Source organism: Buteo buteo, chromosome 16, assembly GCF_964188355.1.
Source record: "Buteo buteo chromosome 16, bButBut1.hap1.1, whole genome shotgun sequence".
In the NCBI taxonomy this organism is placed as follows: domain Eukaryota; kingdom Metazoa; phylum Chordata; class Aves; order Accipitriformes; family Accipitridae; genus Buteo; species Buteo buteo.
In genome coordinates, this window is record NC_134186.1 from 1,356,063 (window position 1) to 1,375,612 (window position 19,550).

The following is a 19,550-nucleotide window of genomic DNA, read 5'->3' on the forward strand; positions in this document are numbered from 1 at the left end:
GCCGGGTGGGCTGCGCCATGGCCTGGGCTGCTCCGTCCTTGCACGGTGCAGCCGGGAGCAGGGCAGGACCCTGCCTGTCCCCAAACCTCCCTGGGGCTGGGTGCTGCCCCGGGAGCCCCTGCACACCCTTCCCTGCGTGGTTACGGTGCAACACGTGGGGGGGCTTCGCCAGGTCGAGGCGCAGCCCCGCGAGCCCATGGGGCTGGTCGTGGCCGGGACGGGGTCCGGAGCTGCCGGCCCACAGCCCCGCTCCCTGCTCCGGGGCGGCTCCGCAGCAGGGCCGAGCCCAGCGTCCCGGGGGAGCGGGACGAACCCCGGCCCCGTGCCTCGTTCGGCGTCGGGACGGGGCTGCCATTGGCTCCGGCGGGGAGCGCTGACCGCCAGCCGCCTCCAAACTATTTCCTGTTGCTGCGGCGTTAATGCTAAACAGACCTTTCTCTCTCTTCCCTCTCTCCAGCCAAAGTGCAGCGGGCTCCTGCCGCCGCTCGCCTTCCTGCCCCGCTCCGGGGCAACCCGCCACCCCGGTGAGTACCAGCCCCGCCGGCCCCTGGGCACCAGCACAGGGGGCTCGGGGACCGAAGGGGTCCGCGGGGCAGACGGGGCACCCCAAAGGACCCCCGGCACCCCGCATCCGCCCAGCCCCGACGGCCGCGGCGGGATGTCGCGGATCTGCCCCGTCCCCTGGTTGAGATGCTCCGGCGTTGCGCGGGGGGGGACCAGCGCGTGGGGACGCGGGGTCTGAGGGCGCGGGGTTCGGCGCGTGGGGATGCGGAGCTCGGGGACGCAGCGGTTGAGGATGCGGGGCTGGGTGCTTGGGGACGCGGGGCTGAGCGCTCTGGGGCTGTGCCCGCAGGCGCAGCCGTATCTCGGGGTGGTCCCGCTCTGGTGTCCCCGGGGGTCCAGGGCAACCCCAGCTCCGGCGGTGAGGGCTCGGTGCCCTCCTGCCCAGCACACAGCGCCCACCAGGGCCCAGCTCCCTCCGGGCTCGCTCACACCCTGTGCCCACTACAGCCCCGGACCTCAACCCTGCCACGGCCCACGGCCACGGCTGCCGAGCCCCCCCGTGGCCAGCCCTGCGGTGCCCTCGCCAGCAGCCCCGCCACCGGCAACGCTCCGAGGGGGTCCCTGGAGCCCCACGGCGGGGTTCTGCCCCTCCAGCCCCGCAGCGGGGCTGTGCGGCTCCCAGCCGGCCCCCTTGCAGGGGCAGGGGCTGGCGGTGGGGCCGCTCCGCAAGGGACGACACCAGGACCCCCCTGGGGGTGTTTCGGGGTGTCCCGCTGCGAGGGGCTGCCCAGCCGCGGGACGTGCAGCAGCCCCGCAGCACTGGACTGTCCGGGGACGGTTCTGCTGATGTGTCACATTTTCTGCATTTCTTTCCTCATTCCTCCCTCCCTGGAGCTGTTTTCTGGGAAATGAGCTCGTCCCCTGCCAGGGCCAGGCACTGCATCGCCTCCCGTCCTGCCCGCTGCCCCAGCCCCACGCCTTGGGGGGGGGCCACGGCACCCCACAGCTGAGAGGGACCCCGGCCCCACACCAGCATCGCTGGGGCAGGGACGGGCTGCCGAGGCTGGTGCTCAGCAGCTTGGGGCCAGGCGGGTCCCTGGGCGGCGGGAGGTGGGTGCTCACCCCCTGCACCCCATCGGGGGCTCAGGCACCCTGTCCCCACGGGGTGTCGTGGAGGGAGACGGCGCAGGGTGCCCACGTCCCCTCCCAGCTCCCCAGGGCAGGTTCCCGTGGGAGCTGTGGCCGGCGCAACGGAGGCGGCGCGAGCGGCTTTTCCTCTCGCAGAAGGACCAGCGCCTGCCCTTCGCTCATCCTGCTCCGGGGGCCGCGGCGGGAGCGCGGGGTCAGCCCCGGCTCGGCGGTGTTCCCTGCTGCCTGCCAACCCGGCGGCCGTTGCACCGTGGCCCGGTCCTTGTCCCTGTGCCATGGGGCCCCGTGGCCACCAGCCGAGGCTGGGCGCAACGTGGAAGGGGGACACACACACACACGCTGCCGCAGAGGGGCTGCGTGGGGAGCACGCGTGTGCACAGGCAGCACCAGCTCCCGCGCACCCCGTGGCTCTGCCTTGCAAGGGTGCGCCGGGACCCCGGCCCCGCTCGGCACCGAGCTCAGCCCCGTGTCCCGTGCCCGTGACCGGGGCAGGGGATGGAAAGCCTGGCCCGGTGCCGCAGATCCGCTTGACGCAGCGTCCTGGAGGAGCCATATCCGTCCCGGTCCTGCCGGAAGGACGGAGGGGTGGTGGGAGCGGGACGGCTCCAGTTCGGCACTTTTGGGGCTCGGTCCTGGATGGAGCAGCCCAGCCCGGGAGCGAGCCCCTGCCCCAGCCGGGAGCCCTTGGGGCACGGTCGCAGCCAGGCATGGCCCCAAAAAGGGACGGGGGACTGCTGGGGAGGCCCCAGCCCCCAGTAGCGCCTTGCTCAGCCCCCGTGTCCTGCAGATGCCGAGCACGTGCCATCCCGGGAGACGCTGAGCAGGGCCAGGCGCGAGATGGAGAGCCGCAGGCGGGACATGGAGCTGCTGAGCAACAGCATGGCGGCGTATGCGCACATCCGAGGTGAGCCAGCCTGGACCCGGCAGGGACACGTCCCGGGGGGGACCCTAGGGCCAGTCCCTCATCCCCTCTGCTTTCCTCGCAGCCAACCCCGAGAGCTTCGGGCTCTACTTCGTGCTGGGGGTCTGCTTTGGGCTGGTGCTGACCCTGTGCCTGCTGGTGCTGCGCCTCTCCTGCCGGCCCGCCGTGCGCCCCCCGCCGCGCCCGAGGGACTTCGGCGAGGACGAGGAGGAGGACGAGGAGGAGGACGAGGAAGAGGAGGACACCGTTGACCGTGCGGCATCCGAGTCCCTGCTGCCGGTGACCGAGATCCCGCTGGACAGCCACGGCCCCGGGGACGGGGCGCTGGCCGTCAACGTCTTCGCCTCGGCCGAGGAGCTGGAGCGGGCGCAGCGGCTGGAGGAGCGCGAGCGCATCATCCGCGAGATCTGGCGCAACGGGCAGCCCGACATCCTGGGCACCGGCACCCTTGGCCGCGTCCACTACTACTGAGTCCCGGCACAGGGGCAGGTGCCCCCGCGCCGTGTCTGGCTCCCGGCCCCGGGTAGCTCAGCCGACACCGTGCCACCCCCGGGAGCTGCCTAGGACGCGGTCTGGGGACAGGAGGACGGCGGGTGGGGGGGCTGCTCACTGCCCCCAGGTCGGAGGAGCTGACCTGGAGCACCGCTGCCAGCCGGACCCCAGCGCCACGGGCACCCCCTCCCCAGGACCAGCCTCGCCCCCGCCGCTGCGGGACACGAGGCACTTTTTGAGGCATTGGTACGACTGCTGGCACCGGCCGAGCAGCCCTGGGACTCTGCAGAGACAAGGACGAGGACAGGGCAGACCTTGCCGGCCTCGGCCACGGGCGCTGGCCCCCGTCGGCTTGGCGCTGGCACCGCAGGGAGGCCCAGCCCTGTGGGTCGCGGTCAAGCTGTACGTCCGTGTAAGCTATGGGGTCCTGCCCCCCCCCCCAAAACATGGTGCTGTTATACACTACCTGGAGCCCAGCGTGGCGGCGGGGGGGGACCCTGCGTGCCAAAGGGGGTCCCGCATACCGGGGCGGCTGCAGGAACCGACAGAAGTGGTGCTGGGGCTGGGGGGGGGTCCGGCCACGGCTGCCTTCCCCAGGCCAATTCCCTCCCCGCTGGCCCCACTAAAATTAGCCGGGTCCTTTCCGGCACCGCCTGGCCCCGACCCAGCACCCTCCCGGCGGGGCCGGGGCGGATGTTTCCCCGCTGGGTTTTCGGGGCGGCGGGTGCTCCCCGGGGACGCGGGCTGCTCCCCGCAGGGCTGGGCCGCATCCTGCCCACGCTCCCTGCACCGGCCCAGCCCCATGGGGTGCGGGGGCCCTGCTGCCCCCTCCCCAGCCCCCTCCCCGACAACTTTATAAAAATAGCTCCTTCCCAGGCCGGTCCCCAGTGCCGCCAGCGCCAGCAGGATCCAGATGTTTTCCAGATGTTCTCCCGGCCCCACGCCAGTGGCTGGAGGCCAGGATGTGCCGGGGCTGGGGCTGGGCTGGGAAACGGTGCGGGGGCTGGATGAGGAGGAGGAGGAGGAGGAGGAGGCGCTGACCCAGCCCTGCTGCGGGCCCTGGCTCTGCATCCCAGCCTGGGACAAGGTGCAGGGGGATGGTGGGGGGGCACTCGGCCCCCCCCAGGACTGGTTGTCACAGTCTGCAGCCCTGGCTGTGACCGCTGGCATGGCCACTGCCAGCACCTGGGGCTGAGCACTGCAGGCTCCTGCCCTGGGCTCTGCAGTGAGCCAGCCCTGGTGGGACGCCCTGTGCCAGGGCAGGGACCCCCCGTGCCAGGGCAAGACCCCTGTGCCGTGGTGGGACCCCCCCCCGTGCCCAGCCCAGCCCTGCCCAAGCCTGTAAGAACTTGGCAGCCCCAGGGCGCTGCCCTCTGCAGCACCCACAGAGCCCAGCAGCACTCCGTACCCAAAATATAGTTTATTTTAAACAATATCTGTACACCCAGGGGCTGTTGCTGCAGAAAGCAGTGCCTGGGTGCAGGGTGGGTGTTTGGGCTCAATCGGTGCAGGACGGGGCTGGGGGCAGCGGGGCTGGGGGGCACATGGCACAGCACCGGCACAGCTCCCGCAGCACCACGTGCCACCCCCGGGGCCGCAGAGGGGTGGGCACCGCAGCCGCTAGCAGGGCAGCACCTTCCTCACCCGCTCGATCTCCGCCTGTGGGGAGAGGCTGTGAGCGTTGGGGGGGGGGGGACGGGACGATGGGGACCCCAAAACGTGGGAGCAGCCCCTCGCCAGGGACTCACCTGCAGCGCCTGGCGCTTGGCCCGCTCCTGGCACATCTCCAGCCGCATGTCCTCCAGGTCCCGCCTGCAACACGCCGGGGACGGCTCAGCCGGGACCACACCGGGCAGCGAGCGGGACCCCCGCCACCGCCAGCACCCCAACACCCCCCCCACCCCGTCCCCACTCACAGGTGCTGGACTCGCATCAGGTCCACGAGGATGTGCAGGGACCGGACCTCAGCCTTCAGGTCCTCCAGGGCCAGCTTCTCCTCCGGCCGCGGTGCCGCTGGCACCTCCGTGTTCCATGGCGGAGCGGGCGCCTGCCCCGCGCTGGGGAGAGGGGCGCAGGTCCCGGCGTGGGGACCCCCCACAATCCCCAGGGCGAGGCTGGGGGGCCGCTGGCCGGGTACCCGGGGGCGCGTGGCAGTGGGGTGGCTCAGCTTGGCCGTGGTGATCGGCACCGCGTTGAAGCCGTCGGCGTCTGCCAAAAAGAGAGTATCGGCGCCCGGCGTTGACGCAGGGCACGGTCCGGCGATGGCCACAGTGCCCGGTGCCGGCACCCGGCTCCTACCTGGGTCGCCGGCTCTGCCCTGTTCCGTGTCGGCCGAGGCGCAGGGCTGGGCACCGCCGAGCCTGGGGATGGCAGAGGTGGTAAAAAGTGGCACAACTGTGCCGTGGTTGGCCCTCCCGTGGGGGAGACGCCAGCCCCACTCCGGGGACCAAGCGTGGTCATCGGCACGGCCCCGGCGCTGGGGGCATCGCGGCGGCCCCAGACGTCCCGGCACGGCCACGTGCATCATCTTACTTGCTCGCCAGTGTGGGGGCCGGTTTGGCCTTGGCAGGGACGGGGGGAGCAGGAGCCATCCTCTTGCTGGGGGGGAGCTTAGCCGGCTCCATCCTCACCGGTGCCGGCAACTCTGGGGAGAGGAGGCAGCACCGGGGCTGGGGCTGGGATCGGCACAGCGAGCACCGCACGGCACAGCCAGCACCGCACGGCACAGCCATGCCCCAGCACCGGGGACCTGCACCGGGCACGGGGGTCCTGTCCCCCTCCCTCCCTCCCGCCTCCCCCAGCCCAGGACTCACCCGGGTGCTCCCCCTCCTCGTCCTTCGCTGTCTTACAGGCTGCTGGGGAGCAAAAAGGGGCTCGTCAGGCGCTGGGGGAAGGATCCTCGTTATGGTCCCTCTCCCAGGGACCCTTCGGCTGGGTGGGACAGCCCCCCCACCCTGCTAGGACATGGTCTCCAGGGACCACTCCATCCCTGACTCCCACATCCTTGCACCCTGCTCCTGCCAGGGGCCCTGGGGGCTCAGGGTTGTGTGTGGGGGACAAGGGGGTGCTGGGGACGAGGCACCCACAGGCAGAACCAGTGGGAGACGGTCTCACGGTGCTCCTGGGCCCACGGTTCCCACCAGCACAGTCTCCCACGCCTGCCGGGGCCGGCAGCGATGCTTGGCAGGACCTGAGCAGCCCCATGGCAGGATCTGCCCCACCGCCCCCGGCACCATGTTCCTATGGTTCTGTCTGCTGGTTTGGGGGCAGCCACCCCTCCTGCCAGCCCCACACCCAACCCTGCACCCAGCCCCGCACCCAGCTCCGCTGCGGTCGGCGCTTCCTCTGTGCACGGCAGAGCAAGCGGCTGCAAACCTCCCCCGGAGCGCTAGCACCGTGGCGCAGGCAGGATGCCATCCCGCCACCGCCTATGGCACAGCAGCATCCCTCTGCCGCCGAGCCCCGGCGTCCCACCGGGACAGGCCCCCCCAGCAGAGCGGGATACGAGGCATCAGGCCACAGACACGTGCCCACGGACCACCCTGTCCTCGCGGTGGGCCACCCCGTCCCTGTGGCGGTCTGGCAGCCCTGATGCCGCCTGGACCCTGCCACCGCCAGCACGGCCTTCGCCACGGCAGCCTCGTGGGCACCAAAAATGCCTGCGGTGGGTTTTATCCACCCGAAGAGACAGCTGCGGCCATGAGGGCTGCAGGGACGAGGACGGGGACGAGGGCGCCCGGCCCCAAGGGTGCGGGGAGCTGCTCTGCGGGTCCTGGGGCTCCATCACTCCCAGCGGCGCCGGGTTGATGGTGCCCAGAGCTGCCCGGCATCCCACCAGCCCCTGCTCCTCCTCAGCAGCTCCCCCAGCTCCTGCGGCCCCGACACAGCCCCGGAGCGGCGTGGCCCCACGCAGGTGCTGCTGCCACCGGGATGGTCCCCAGGCGCGGGACCCCCCCAGAGCCACGGCCGCTCCGTCCTACCTGCCGGTGCGGGGCTGCCCACGAGGCCGCGTGGTGCGATGCCGTGCCAGGCTCCCCTGGCTGCCACAGCCCCACACCGCGCACGTGACGCCGGAGGAAATCGGCTCCTCGCTGGGAAGGAAGTTGAAGCAGAGAGCACCTCGGTGCCGGTCCACGCCGCATCCCCGTGCCCCACGGGGCTCCTCCGGCCCCCCGGCACGGCCGGCCCCCCGGCTGCCCCAACCCACCTTGCACCCGGCTGCGGGGCTGCCCGGCCGTCCTGGCGGGACACCGAAGCCCCCGGGGCCGGATGGCCGCTGGGGCCAGACTCACCGGACTCCGTGTCCCGGGATGGCGGCGTCGCCGGCTTCAACTGTGGGAGAGCGGGTTTGGGTGAGGATGGGGCACCGGAGCGCATCCCGTGCTGGGACTCCAGGCAGGGACACGGCGCGGCCCCACAGACACCGGAGTTTGGCTCTACGGAGCCCACCGGGGTGCAGGATCCAGCCGCACGAGCCCCACGGCAGGGTGGCTCCAGTGCAGCCCCCACTCACCGTGGGCACCGGCGCCGGCAGGAGCTCCACGAAGTTGTTGGGGAAGAGCCCTCTCTGGTGCCGGCACTGCCCGTCCCACCAGCCCTCAACCTCTGTCCGCTGCGGGCAAGGGCAGGCGTCAGCGCCGGGGAACAGCCTCGGGGTCGCCCCCGTCCCCGCGCCCCCTCACCTTGCCGAGGACCTGGACGACATCTCCCCGCCGCAGCGGCAGCTCGTCCGGCAGCTCCGGGGTGTAGTCAAACAGGGCCCGGCACAGCTCCGGCTCCCGGTCTGCGCGGGAACGGGACGATGGGGCTCGGGGGGGGGGGTCTGGCTCCTCTCCAGGCCCCCCCCAGCACCCCAAGCCCAGGGGAGACCCCCCCACCTTGGGCACAGCCCTGGCCCACAGCAGAGGGAATGGGTGACTCACCCAGCTCTGGCGGCAAGACGGGTGCCAGGCGCTGCGCCGCCGGCCGCGGCTCTGCCTGCGGGACGGGAGACCTGCCGGGGCACGAGGGTCCCGGCTCCCAGCCGGGGCCGGAGACAAGCCCAGGCACCTGCCGGCTTGCAGAGCCCTGCGTCCCCCCCCAAACCAACCCCCCGCTCACCTTCTCCTCCGGCACCGGGAAGGGCTTGGGCATCTGCTTCAGTGCGGCGTCGGGGCAGGCAGCTGTGAGAGTGGGGAGGGGGGTCCCGGCTGCGGCTGAGCCCCAAATGCCAGCTCAACCCCTGGGCTGCCCTGTGCCCGCACCCAGCCCCGGCACCCCCTGATGCAGGCGGTGGGCTTGGGGACCCTCGGCGGCAGAGCGGCTCGGTGACAAGGGCTGGGGCTGCTGCACAGAGCGGAGAAGTCACAAAACTGCTGCATGGAAAGAAAGGGCTGGGGAGAGGAAGGGAGCGGGAGCCGGGGACAAACCCACAGGGCTGCCCTCCTCTTCCTCTGGCACCTCCGGGCTGTGCCGGAGGCTGCCAGCAGGCTTGGGTACAGACAAATCCCCATAAGCAGCCATGCAGGAATCGCCTGGGCTGGGCTGTCCGGGACCGTGGCGGGGTGAGCTCGGTCATGGCCAGACTGATGGGACCGGCCCCCCCGGCAGAGCTGGCACCCCGGCACAGGGGTGTTCGGTGGCAGCGGTGACACGCAGGAGCCAGGCGTTCAGGGCTGCTGGTGCTGCTGTCGCCTGGCACTGGCATCTGAGGAGACCTGAAGCTGCAGCCGCAGCGTTACGGGGGAAAAAAAGGGGCACCCGCTCGCCTTGCGTGGGCTCGGTCTCCTCTGGGACGATGCCACCCGATGCACAGGCACTGCTGTGGCCTCGCTCCTGCCCGAACACTGACCCGCACCCTCCCAACACTCACACCTTCGCTACAGGCGATTCACCATCTCCTCCGGCGTCACTGCCGGGAGCTGGAGGGAATTTGTCCCAACTCTCCCACCCGGCAAGCTCGGCAGGAGGCACGTGTGCTCATGGCAGCTCTGAGCTGGTGCGTGGCTTGGGCTATCGCTGTTACACGGTGGATTTAGCAGAAGCAGCCAACTACAGCTGCCGCTGCAGAGCATGGAGGGGATTCACGGCTCTGTGACCACTCCTGCCTCGCTCAGACAGCCGGGGAGATGCCTCGCTGCAAGGTGAGAAGAGCCCCCCCGAGCTCCCATGGGGCCAGCAGCAGCCCCAGCCCCCCCCGGCCCCAAGGACCGTACCCAGCGGCAGCCCACGGTGCGGCACGGCCGTACCCAGCGCCAGCACTGAGCTCTTGGCACCGCGGGCACGGCGCATCCCTACCTGAGCTGCACCTGCAGGCAGCAGCCGAAATCTGCCGACGCGGGCACAGCCGGCGCAGGCTGCCAATCCAGGGAGCGAAGCACTAAGGCAGGCGTCACACCCGGACCTGGACAACAGCTCGAAGCCGCCCGGGTCTCGCTGTGTGTCTGTCACCTTCGGTCTGGAAGGGGAAGTGAAACCTAAACCACAGAGGGGCTGAAACCCACAAACCGCAAGCGCACAGGGCTGGTGTGGCCACGCCACCGAAGTCCCCCTGCAGAGCGCAGCAGCCAGAAGGATCCGTAGTGGCCCCAGGGCTCCCCAGCTGGTCCCGGCCAGTGCTTGGTCCAGGCTGACAGCACCGATATTCCTTTAGACCAAATGCATTTGACGCATCAATGCTGAACCACAGCACAGGGAGGGGGCCTGAGGATCAGCACCGGGCGGCAGAGAAGGCTGATAGGGGAGCGGTTTCTGCTGGGGAGCGGGAAGCGTGCTCTCCCTGCTCTCCCCTGGGTTTGGCCGCTCAGGCTGAGGAGCCGGGAACACTGGGCACCCTTTGTCTCAAGTTGGCTCAAGGGCTCAAGTTCAAGCGTGAAGGGAAACACGAACCGTTAACCCACATTACTGTCTCAACTGCTGTTAGCCAACACTGTTAACCAACACCAGCCAGGAATGCTTCTCTGCAGTGCAGGCAGACACCCAAATCCACCACGAAGGCTGCACAGCCAGCAGCCCCTGTAGACGTCAGACAGCAAGGAGCAATCTTCCTTAGAGGCAGCAGCAATGGAAAAGCATTTACTGCCTGGCACCAGCAAATGCAGTGGCCAGCTTACTCACCTACACTTGACAAGCACTGGGGTTTAACGGCATAAAACCGGGCTGCCTGGAGCCGGGATCTTCAGTGAGGAGTTCAGTTTTAGAGCATGGAGGGAGCTGGTCTTCCTGTTGGGGGGTGACACAATTCCTCCCAGCAGCAGGGCTGGGGAATGTGGCCTGTGGCTGTATCACCCCCCTTCCCCCCATGCAGTTACTGCCAACACCAAGGGGCTAAAAGGTCTATCAGCTGCTTAAAAAACAGCAGTTAGCTGCTAAAAGCAATGAACTCAATCACTTCAGGCTAATGGTGGAACAAATACTGCGTTCTTGTACCTGCAGTAACTCAATAAAACTCCACCGCGGCAGTGCTTGCCCCTGGCCAGCTCCTGGAGGGGCAACTGCAGGACTCTGCTCCTGCACGCCCTTGTGTTACGAGGGCAATTTTCCTACTTGCTTGCAAGCGCAGCGTTCCCCACCTGGAAAGCCATATCAAAACGGAACCTCTCACGCATGACACCCTGAGAGTAGCTGCTTGCAACTGCTGCTTTTTAACAGTGGGGGCAACCCCACAGGTACCAGGTTGAGCTTCGCTGGTGAGTGCTGTCTGGTCCAACCTCTCTGCCACGACCGTTGTGTGTGTAAACCTTCCCTCTTCCCAGCAACTCTTCTGCAGCTCTGCACCAGGGCTGGCCACAGGCATTTGGTTCTTTCAGCCTCACCAATTAATTCAGAAGGCAAGTGTCTGGCGACAGAAGGAGCCCCCGACTCAGAACACAAAACAAAGCTGAGTTACACCTACTACTTATTTTATTGTATTTTATTTGCATAAACAAACTTCAGGGCTTTGCTAAACAGGAACTGTTCAAGTCAAAACAAACCAAACTCTAGTTGGTGTGTGTGGGGAAACAGCACAGCAATCCTGGGGAAGGGAAGGCAGAGATGGAGAGGAGAGGGAGAGCGGTGTCTTTACAGCACGTGCACACTCAGCGTCGGTGCATGGACATGCCTCTCCTGCCAAGAAGGCTCACTGACTCAGCCAGAGAACTATTTGCAAACTTCTTCAGAATATTTTTAAGTAGAAGATAAAAAGAAATACATCATAATGGCCGTCCTTAACCAGCACAGGAGGGATTTGCCTTTTGTTTTTATAAAAAGATTAATAAAAAATATTGAAAAATTCTCATCTCCTTTTATATTTTTAACCTAGTAGAATTCTGAAGTTTCTTAGAAAACTATGTTACCTTGGAAAGAGCACTCAAGTTCACAACCAGCTGCAAAGAGGATACACAAAATGCCTACAAGCAGTTTGGGACTCCAGCACACACCAGGCCTAACAGTGTACACAAACAGTGGTGAAAAGTAGGGTGTAATTATTTTTGTTTGTTTTTTTTTTTTTTTTTTTTTTAAACCATGCTAATTTTGTTAACTTTCAACATAAAAGGAAAACAACCATTTTTAAAAGGCCCTAAACTCAACTGTTACATAAAAAAAAGTTTTTTTTAAAAAAAATCATAGCAGTTTGGTCCCAACAAGTTAACATTTAGATGTTTATTCACATGCTTCATTGTTTTCTTATTTATAAGAACCAAGAATTGTTTCCAAAATTATCATTTAAATTGATGTTACTACATACGTAAAGGCCTAAAATAAGTAGAGTATGAATTTAAAAAATTGAATACACAATAAGGGAGAAAAATTTGAACTGGCGAGTTAATCCCAACCTTTACTATTTCAAATTATAAAAGAGAAACAAAAATGTCAAAACTACCGGGTTAAGATGGGCACAAACCAAAATCCACATTGTCTTCAAAGCCTGTTACCAAAAAAATAACCGACCATTCAATAAGGTCACAGACGAGAGAAAATCTAGGATCTCACCCTGTACTTGACCTTATTCAGTCCAGAAGGTAAGTCTTTGGGAAGATATACTCCACGAGTGGATCCAAGCATAAATGATTTATCAGTTCTAGTCCACACTTAGGGAGGCTGAATTCTGGAAATGCAGTTAACTTCGGGATTGTTCCAGAGCTCCTCTCCGGGGCTCTGCTCAGCACTTCAGGAGCGCCCTGACAATCTCCAGCACTAGCATCGTGCTGAACCCCTTCCCTCCTGCCAGGGCTCTCAGAAACACACAGACACTGCGGCTATTCAGCCGTTGTCTGTAAAGTGTCCTTTTCCTCTCTATTTTCTGTTCCGCTTTCGTCATCTTCAATTTCTCCTTCTTCTCCACTGAATTTGTCATGAGCCCACTTGGGGCTGGTGCTTGACTTTCGGAACATGAAGCGACCTCTTCCTCGGGGGAAAGCACCCCGACCACGGCCTCTGTTCACCCACTTGTCTGCACCTTCGCCCTCCCGGTCATCGTGCTGTACAGGAGGAAGCCAACAACATCAGTTGAAACAGACTGACTACTCACAATATAAAAGCTGGAAAACTCTGGCTTGTGATATGCAGCCCTGTGGCACAAACCAGACTGCCACGTTTGTGCCACAGTCAATACCGCCATCTAAAGAGAACTACTGTCTTGTTTTGGGGAAGAAAATCAGCAGATGAAGGCAGGAATGCACAATCCCTACACAGGCCCTTTGTGCATGGCAAGCTGTCCTTGCGGCCAGGAAGCTCTCTATAGAATATTTAGGGGTGGGCAGGGGACGGGTGTCTAGGCCTGGAGTACCATTACTGGTTCTGCAGCTCCACAATTCAGATATTCTACAACTTCCCCTTTTATTTTCTTGCCAGTCAAACCACTTTGGCAGCTTCGGTCCTTATTGCTGGTACTCAGGTTGTTTAATAACACGTGCTGCTTTCAGGAATGCTTTCCATGAGCTAACGCAGATGCAGCTGGTACAAGCTGCCACGGACCATGTCACTGGGCTCAGATTGATCCATTTCTGTATGTAAAGTGCAGTGTAGAGACTGAATACCCCCAAAAATTACAATTCTGCCTTCAACCAGATCAGGAAAAAATTCCAGTTAAAAAAAAATCCAGTCTTTCTTTTTTGAGGTATAAAACTGAAATACTGCATTATTTAATGAGAAGATTAGGGATCTCAACTACCCCAAATCAGGCAGAGAAAAAATGAGTTGGTGTCTGTTTAAAACTACCCCTCTTTCAAAGAACACAGTCACACAGAATTCTCTTAGATTAATGCCTGTTAGTATGGCAGACTGCTATCACCAGAAAGAAAAACGAACAGTACTAACCCATCCAGGAAACTGGATGTTTTATGGGGATAGAAGAACCAAGAAATGCAGGCCACCTGCAACACAGACTAATAGATTTAAGCTGTGTTTTCCACGTGTGTGTGAAACACGTGCTCTTTAACTGGCTTTTAAGATCTCACTTAGTGGCAAACCACTCTACAATGAGCAGAGACAAGTTCTCTTTAGTCATGAGCCAGAAGCTTCTTGTGAAGCAGTGTCACATGAAGCCTTAACCCAGTGGATTAGCTAGTTTAATGACAGTTGGTGCTTCCACCTCTGAAAGACCAGATATACCTGGAGTGTACATATGTGTTTCAATACTTAAGACACATACCAAGTAGTATTTCTTGCTCTTAGGTGTGTACTCTGGATCCCATTCCTCATCTCTGTTTCGCTTCTGGAAGTCGTTGTTGCCACCACTGTTGCTGTTATTGTTGCCTGAAAAGTTGCCTCTGCCCCATCCTCTCCCTCTTGCTCTGAACTGCTGCACCAGCAAAACATGGAAGAAAAATAAAATGGTTGCAGTGGCAGTGCCCTCCCACCCCCAGACAGCTTCCAAGGCATCCAAGAGATACAACATCACTTCTCTAACTATCCAAGAACACCTTTAACCTATCATTAAAGTAAGAGCCCAGTACATTTTAGGGTTTTCTAGCTCATCTGATCACACGGTGCGTCACAGTTTCTATAAAGCTGTTTAAGACCATGTAGAGGCATTTCCAGAGCACTCAAGAGAAAGCGTCTGAGAAATACAATATGCACATAAGGCATCTATGTAACCAAGGCATAAGAATTGCAAGCAATAAGCATGGTTATGACCAGGTGAGTCACTTCGGTAGCCTAACCCAAACTGACTGATGCACATCATGCTCCCCATCGGGGTTGCTCAGCAACTACTAATGCACAAAAGCTTCCAGGCTTGATTCCACTCCATACATCTTGAGTCCAACTGCCCAGACTATATTCTCAGCACCCTGGTTTGAGCTCCACACCTGGAGCGATCATATTCTGGCTCATCATCCACAACCAGACAATGTCTTTGGGGTTTCTCCTTTACAGTATGCTTTAACTGTGAAAGAGTAATACACAACAGCCACTTTTTGACCGCTTTGGGAATTGATACTTGGGGCAGGGGTGTGGAGAACACTTACAAAGGTCCCTCTAGCTCTTCCTCTCTCATTTGGACCAGTGAATTCTTTAGTCCCAAGTCGGGACTTGTCAAAGCCTGTGGCGCTTTCCTCCCTCTCCTCAGTCTCCTCAGGATATTCCTCCGCTTTGACTGAATGAGAGGACCGCGAAGATGATGAACTGGATCTGGATCTCTCACGTACCCTTCGGTGTTTCCTGTTTCAGTGATAGGAAACGGAGGTGAGGGGGACACCAAGAGGGTTAATAACTCATTTGTGACTTGTTTGCTACAGAACAATTTCATTATCGCTCCCCTAGAAACACAACGCTCTCCTTTTCCTACTACAAAAAGCAAAAGCCATAATGAGAGCTCAGGATCAGCTACAACACGCAGATCTAACACAGGTCCCAAGTCTTCTCTAGAAAGAACTTGTTGCTTCTTTCGAAGGTGTTCACACCATCTACTATGAGATAAGCATGCATCTACAGAGTTTTAGTCAAATGGAAAATTAAGCTAATAGAAAAGGATTAAATTAACATTAAAGCAGTCATTTAAACATGGCGGTTCTCCATAACACAACAGGAACAAGAAGGAAAAGTGACTCACCCATTCTGACATATGGAGCCTTCTCATTTACCTTTAACAATTATTTAGTGTTTCAGATAGATATAATGATATCAAGAAGACACGCAGAGGAATAATTCACATCACTGGAGCAGTTATGTCAAAAGGTGTACAACCGTATGTACACGATGTCGTCTCCAACCTTAATAGCAGAAACATGAAAGGCAGAAGGAAATGGCTATTAGGTTTCCTACATACTTTTTCTTTGAGCCTTTGTGACTTTTCTCCGTTTTCTCAGTTGATCTTTCCCTTGAGTGACTTGAATCTCTCGAGTCCACCGATTCTCTGGATTTATCACGTTTAAGATCTCTTTCCTTATGTTTTTTACGGCGTTCAATATCAAGGCGCAGGTCAACAGGGTCGTCCTTATATTTACCTTCAGCCTATAAATGCAGGGAAGAGGGAAGAGTTTAATACAAAGGTTTACAGTGCACTAGTTTAGCACCATTACTTTGCTATTGACTGCACAGACTTCTGGAGAACAGGAGTTTATCTGAATATTAATCAATAATCCATTTTAAGATGTAAAATAATGCACTACTAAAATAAGTTTTTATTTGTCAGAGTTCAATTTTCCTACTGCTTTTTAACTTTTATTCTCCTCTTTCAAACAGCATTAGAATAAATAGCCTGGTAATAGGGGAGGGAGAAACACAGAAGCTGACACTTATTGTACACCACAGCCAGTGAGAGATGAGAAAAAACTTGGAAATCCAATCCAACTGATTATGTATCAGAACTCCAGCATGTCAAAAATGTCTAACAGCCCATGGACAGCAGCATGCTCACTATCCTGACAACAGACATAATCTAGCAGGGTAGAAGGAATTTTAATCACCAGGTCTGGAAACGGAACTTAAGGAGAAGCAAAAGCTGTTTGCTGCTTGGAGATACCTAGGATAGCAATTACTGATCAAAGTGGTAAGAGGTAGAGGCCACTGAAATGCAGCAACCAAGGGCATCTGGGAGAATTGCAACATCCCACTGATATGTAGCCTTTAATACGTCTGTCAAGAAGATTTACTCTGTGGCAGACGTCACCTACAGTACTCCTTCCCCCTCAACTGGAAGGCACAACATGAAAGATGCCAAGAAGTCAGCACAGACGGAAGTATGAGTTTCTCCACACAATCCTAGCAAGCTGACCCTGGTGTTTCACAAAGCAAAAACCAACCAGCTGTATGAAAAACACTCAACAACTAGCTTTTTTTTTTTCCACATTGTTAATTAAAAAAATATATATATCTGGTAATGCTTGCTTTGAGCTCTATTTAAATTGCTACTTAAATAATGGATTAAAATAGTTGCTCTGGAAAATGAGAAGTTGTGTTACCTGTGTATACTTTAAGACCAATGGTACCTGGATGAGATTCTGCTGGCTGCACATACAGGAGCAGCAAATTGACAGTGGCTGTGGTTCTGACAAACATTTAACTGAGTAGCAGTACATCTCCGGGAAGCCTGTACACGATGTTGCTAGCAACAACATACAGCCTCCATGGCTGTGGTCAGCGATTGCTACTTTACTTACACAATACTAATCTTGGGAACTGTATGACTTGATATGCAACATACATCATATTAATCGTCTTGAATTAAATACAAAAGGATTAGTAATTCTCTAGCTATTAAATTTTTTACTTACATGAGTTTCTAAACACTTTTTTGTTTAAATAAATATGTCAAATAACGCAGGAGTGAGAGCAGGCGTTTTGTTTTGGTATTTTGCTCTTCTACTTTCCCCAGGCAAAGAGCTTTAATTTCTACTCTGAGAATAAAACTGCTCCCAACACGATGGATGACAGATAAGTGACAAAATCAGCAGCAGCTCCCTTATGTGGTACAGCAAACACCTATTTGGGTTTGTGAGGGCACGTCTGTTTCACGGAAGGCTGGCGAGCTGTTTGGAAACCACGTTTATAATACACTCTGCCAAGCTGATGCTCAGAGTTCAGGCCCATCAAATCCATCTCACCATCGTCCATGTCAAGCCACAAGTGTGTTTGGAAAAAATCGAAAACAAATATGAAACAAGTAAGGTTTCAGCAGGACTTTTTAAAATCTCTTCAACGTTCAACGTAAATATGTATGAAGGTGAATAAACAAAGGTTAAAATCCCAAACATTTTACGTTAAGCCATTTTTATGGTTGTTTACAGTGACTGCAATGGCTTAACATTCATCTACTCAGAAAAGCTAATACACTAAATTCCAAATGGTCTGGATCTACTAAAACAAGTGCTGAATGTTAAAGTAACAGCAATCAACAGAAATGGTACAGTAAGTTGTTAGAACAAAATTTATAATCTGCTTAATAGTGTATTTGGTTTAGATAAGTATTTAGTTTTACTTTCCTCTTTTTGACATGCATGTCTTTTTGAAAACATGGTTGGAAATATTGCATGTATACAATTGATTTAATAATACTTACAAGCAGAAAAATATCACAAAAAGTCTCTTCTCTCATCATGGGCACTTGTTCCAAAAATCCTCTCTTTTTTCTCAAGCTCACCTCAATTGACTTTGGGGTCATTTACCATAGTCTAACCACTTCACAAAGGTTGTTGATACATTTTTAATAAAAATTAACCCTTTGTAGTTCATTTTTAGAATTATGCCCATCCTTAAAAGAAAAACACAAACTTAAGTAGAGAGTAATTTAAACAAAAACATCACTGTTAAGTTCATGCCCAATGCACTCATTTTGTTGAATTAAACTAATCAGAGTAACAGTTCACCTTGAAGCCAGGATCTCTGGAACTTTTCGTTTCCTCTTGAGAGAACCCATGTTTTCTAAAAGTACTGGGAGATATATCTATCCTCCTAAAAGTAAAGACAGTACACAGATATAATCTTGCTCATAAGAAGAATCTGAAGTTTTTAGATCAAATGTCATTTAAAGGAGACCAATATTCCCAAAGGTACTTAAAACTCCCCATATTTTTTCCATTTTTTTTTTGCTGAAGCTAATTATATACTTGAATTATTCCAGAGTTTGAGAAGGAAATCTGAAATACCCCTGAAATGTTAAGGCAGTGTCTAGTGGCACCAACCTGTGGATTTCAGGGCTCTTTTTGTTTTTAGCTGCATCTTGTTCCATTCCTTTCTTTAGATATTTGGTAAAGCGTTCATTCAGTGTCATTCCTGAAGACCCAAAGTGATGCTCTGTTGGGGGTTTGAGTAAATAATGCCAAAATATTAATACCATTTTTGCAAAAAAGACAAAGCAGATCAGTCCTACAGCTTGGTCAAATTCAGATGCAGGACACATGAAACACTGGTGGTGAGCTCTAATGCTGGTGACAAATTTCAATTTCAATCTTGAAATTAACAATTTATTCAAGTGAGTCACATATTCACTAGAATACACAAATTCTAAGTCACAGTCTCTCTGAATATTGCTCAAGTAAAAACAAGAATGCCTCTTCTGCCTTTCCAGAAGAAAAGTTATTTATGTAAATAAAGACAACTCATGATCAGGCTGCTATTCTCATCTATGGCATATCTGCTGGAAAACAACTCCTTGAGCACTAACTAGAGTGCATGAAACCCACTTATTTGGGCAAGGGAGGAGTAAACCTTCATCTAAGGATACATGGACTTCTGACCTACCTCTTACATGATGGACTATAGTCACTATATGTTGAGCAAACAGTTCAGAAGGACTTCGCTGAGACTGAGCAGACTGAATATGATGGAAAATCGAACGAAATTCTTGCTCTTTTTTGTTGCTGTGCACAAGGTCACGACACAGCTTGCGCTCCTGAGCCAATATACCACTTGGACTAGAAAGAGAACAGACCACATGAAATAGAGGAACAGGGTAAAGGGAAGCAGTTGAAGTTGATTAATGTCTCAGAAGTTGGAAGCAGACTGCATTTTTTCTGTAGTATTACGAAGGCACCTAAGAATATTCAGTAGCATGAACAGGACGCTTATTTAAACATCTCTAAAATACACTGATCTAGGTTACTGTAATAATTCAGATCACTTGTTATTCTGCATTTGGAGGGCTGTGCAGGTATTAAACCCTGACATCCTGTGAAACACAAGCCCATTTTTACACCACTGGCTGGCTGTGATCTTTTGCTACTGTTTCTAAATTCTAGATTAACCTCTAACATCCCACGGGGCGTATTAACACTTACTGGCTACTGCTGTACAAATGTATTTTCTGGACTAACTTTTTACTGTCTTATGATTTCTTGAAGCAATGTTGAAGTGGCACTCAGAGCTTCCTAGAGTTTCAGTAACGCTATGTTGAGAATAAAAGTATTTAAACATACTCCAGAAAATCAAATATCATTTAAGTGGCACTAACTTTACCATACCACTAAGCTTCTGGCAGCAAGAAGCCACTGAGTACCTAACTCTTTTCCAGAGCCTGGTGTAGCGTGGAACCTGATGCAGAAGCATTTACATTCTGAACTAATCTTACATCTAGTCGCAGAAA

At 56.5% G+C, this 19,550-nt stretch overlaps 3 protein-coding genes across 6 annotated transcripts in view; 1 reads left to right on the forward strand and 2 right to left on the reverse strand.

Moving 5' to 3' along the window:
* The first annotated feature begins 374 nt into the window (after positions 1–374).
* EVA1B (eva-1 homolog B) lies at positions 375–3,536 on the forward strand. Of its 2 annotated transcripts, none has more exons than XM_075047244.1 (3): positions 375–524; positions 2,441–2,557; positions 2,640–3,532. In XM_075047244.1, exons 2-3 carry the CDS (start codon positions 2,491–2,493, stop codon positions 3,044–3,046), a joined length of 474 nt encoding a protein of 157 aa, XP_074903345.1. In that variant the 5' UTR covers positions 375–524; positions 2,441–2,490; the 3' UTR covers positions 3,047–3,532. The 2 variants fall into 2 exon arrangements, with proteins under 2 accessions (XP_074903345.1, XP_074903346.1); XM_075047245.1 differs by having other exon boundaries at positions 420–489; positions 2,438–2,557; positions 2,640–3,536.
* A 191-nt stretch (positions 3,537–3,727) lies between these two features.
* On the reverse strand, positions 3,728–8,919 carry SH3D21 (SH3 domain containing 21). The gene is made up of 9 exons (XM_075047233.1): positions 7,990–8,919; positions 7,750–7,850; positions 7,581–7,679; positions 7,048–7,399; positions 5,881–5,922; positions 5,600–5,711; positions 4,984–5,427; positions 4,816–4,879; positions 3,728–4,726 (listed from the first exon to the last, which is right to left on the reverse strand). Exons 1-9 carry the CDS (start codon positions 8,198–8,200, stop codon positions 4,688–4,690), a joined length of 1,464 nt encoding a protein of 487 aa, XP_074903334.1. The 5' UTR covers positions 8,201–8,919; the 3' UTR covers positions 3,728–4,687.
* Positions 8,920–10,942: 2,023 nt separating this feature from the next.
* The window catches only part of THRAP3 (thyroid hormone receptor associated protein 3), a 35,594-nt gene continuing 26,986 nt past the window's right edge, over positions 10,943–19,550 (reverse strand). For 2 of the 3 annotated variants that reach the window (XM_075047225.1, XM_075047226.1), the window contains exons 7-13: positions 18,710–18,882; positions 18,151–18,262; positions 17,836–17,920; positions 15,297–15,481; positions 14,497–14,689; positions 13,680–13,829; positions 10,943–12,507 (exon numbers count right to left, since the gene is read on the reverse strand). In XM_075047225.1, coding sequence (XP_074903326.1) covers positions 12,286–12,507; positions 13,680–13,829; positions 14,497–14,689; positions 15,297–15,481; positions 17,836–17,920; positions 18,151–18,262; positions 18,710–18,882 — 1,120 coding nt within the window. In that variant the 3' untranslated portion in view covers positions 10,943–12,285. The remainder of the gene's footprint in view (positions 12,508–13,679; positions 13,830–14,496; positions 14,690–15,296; positions 15,482–17,835; positions 17,921–18,150; positions 18,263–18,709; positions 18,883–19,550) is intronic. The other variant, XM_075047228.1, reaches the window with a different exon arrangement.

Coding starts and splice junctions, on each gene's coding strand:
- EVA1B (XM_075047245.1), top strand. CDS start 420: ATGCTAAACAGACCTTTCTCTCTCTTCCCTCTCTCCAGCCAAAGTGCA. Junction 490..2,437: donor GGGCTCCTGCCGCCGCTCGC/CTTCCTGCCCCG, acceptor CCCCGTGTCCTG/CAGATGCCGAGCACGTGCCA. Junction 2,558..2,639: donor GGCGTATGCGCACATCCGAG/GTGAGCCAGCCT, acceptor CTTTCCTCGCAG/CCAACCCCGAGAGCTTCGGG.
- SH3D21 (XM_075047233.1), bottom strand. CDS start 8,200: ATGCCCAAGCCCTTCCCGGTGCCGGAGGAGAAGGTGAGCGGGGGGTTG. Junction 5,712..5,880: donor CGAGGAGGGGGAGCACCCGG/GTGAGTCCTGGG, acceptor TCCTCTCCCCAG/AGTTGCCGGCACCGGTGAGG. Junction 4,727..4,815: donor CCAAGCGCCAGGCGCTGCAG/GTGAGTCCCTGG, acceptor CTCTCCCCACAG/GCGGAGATCGAGCGGGTGAG.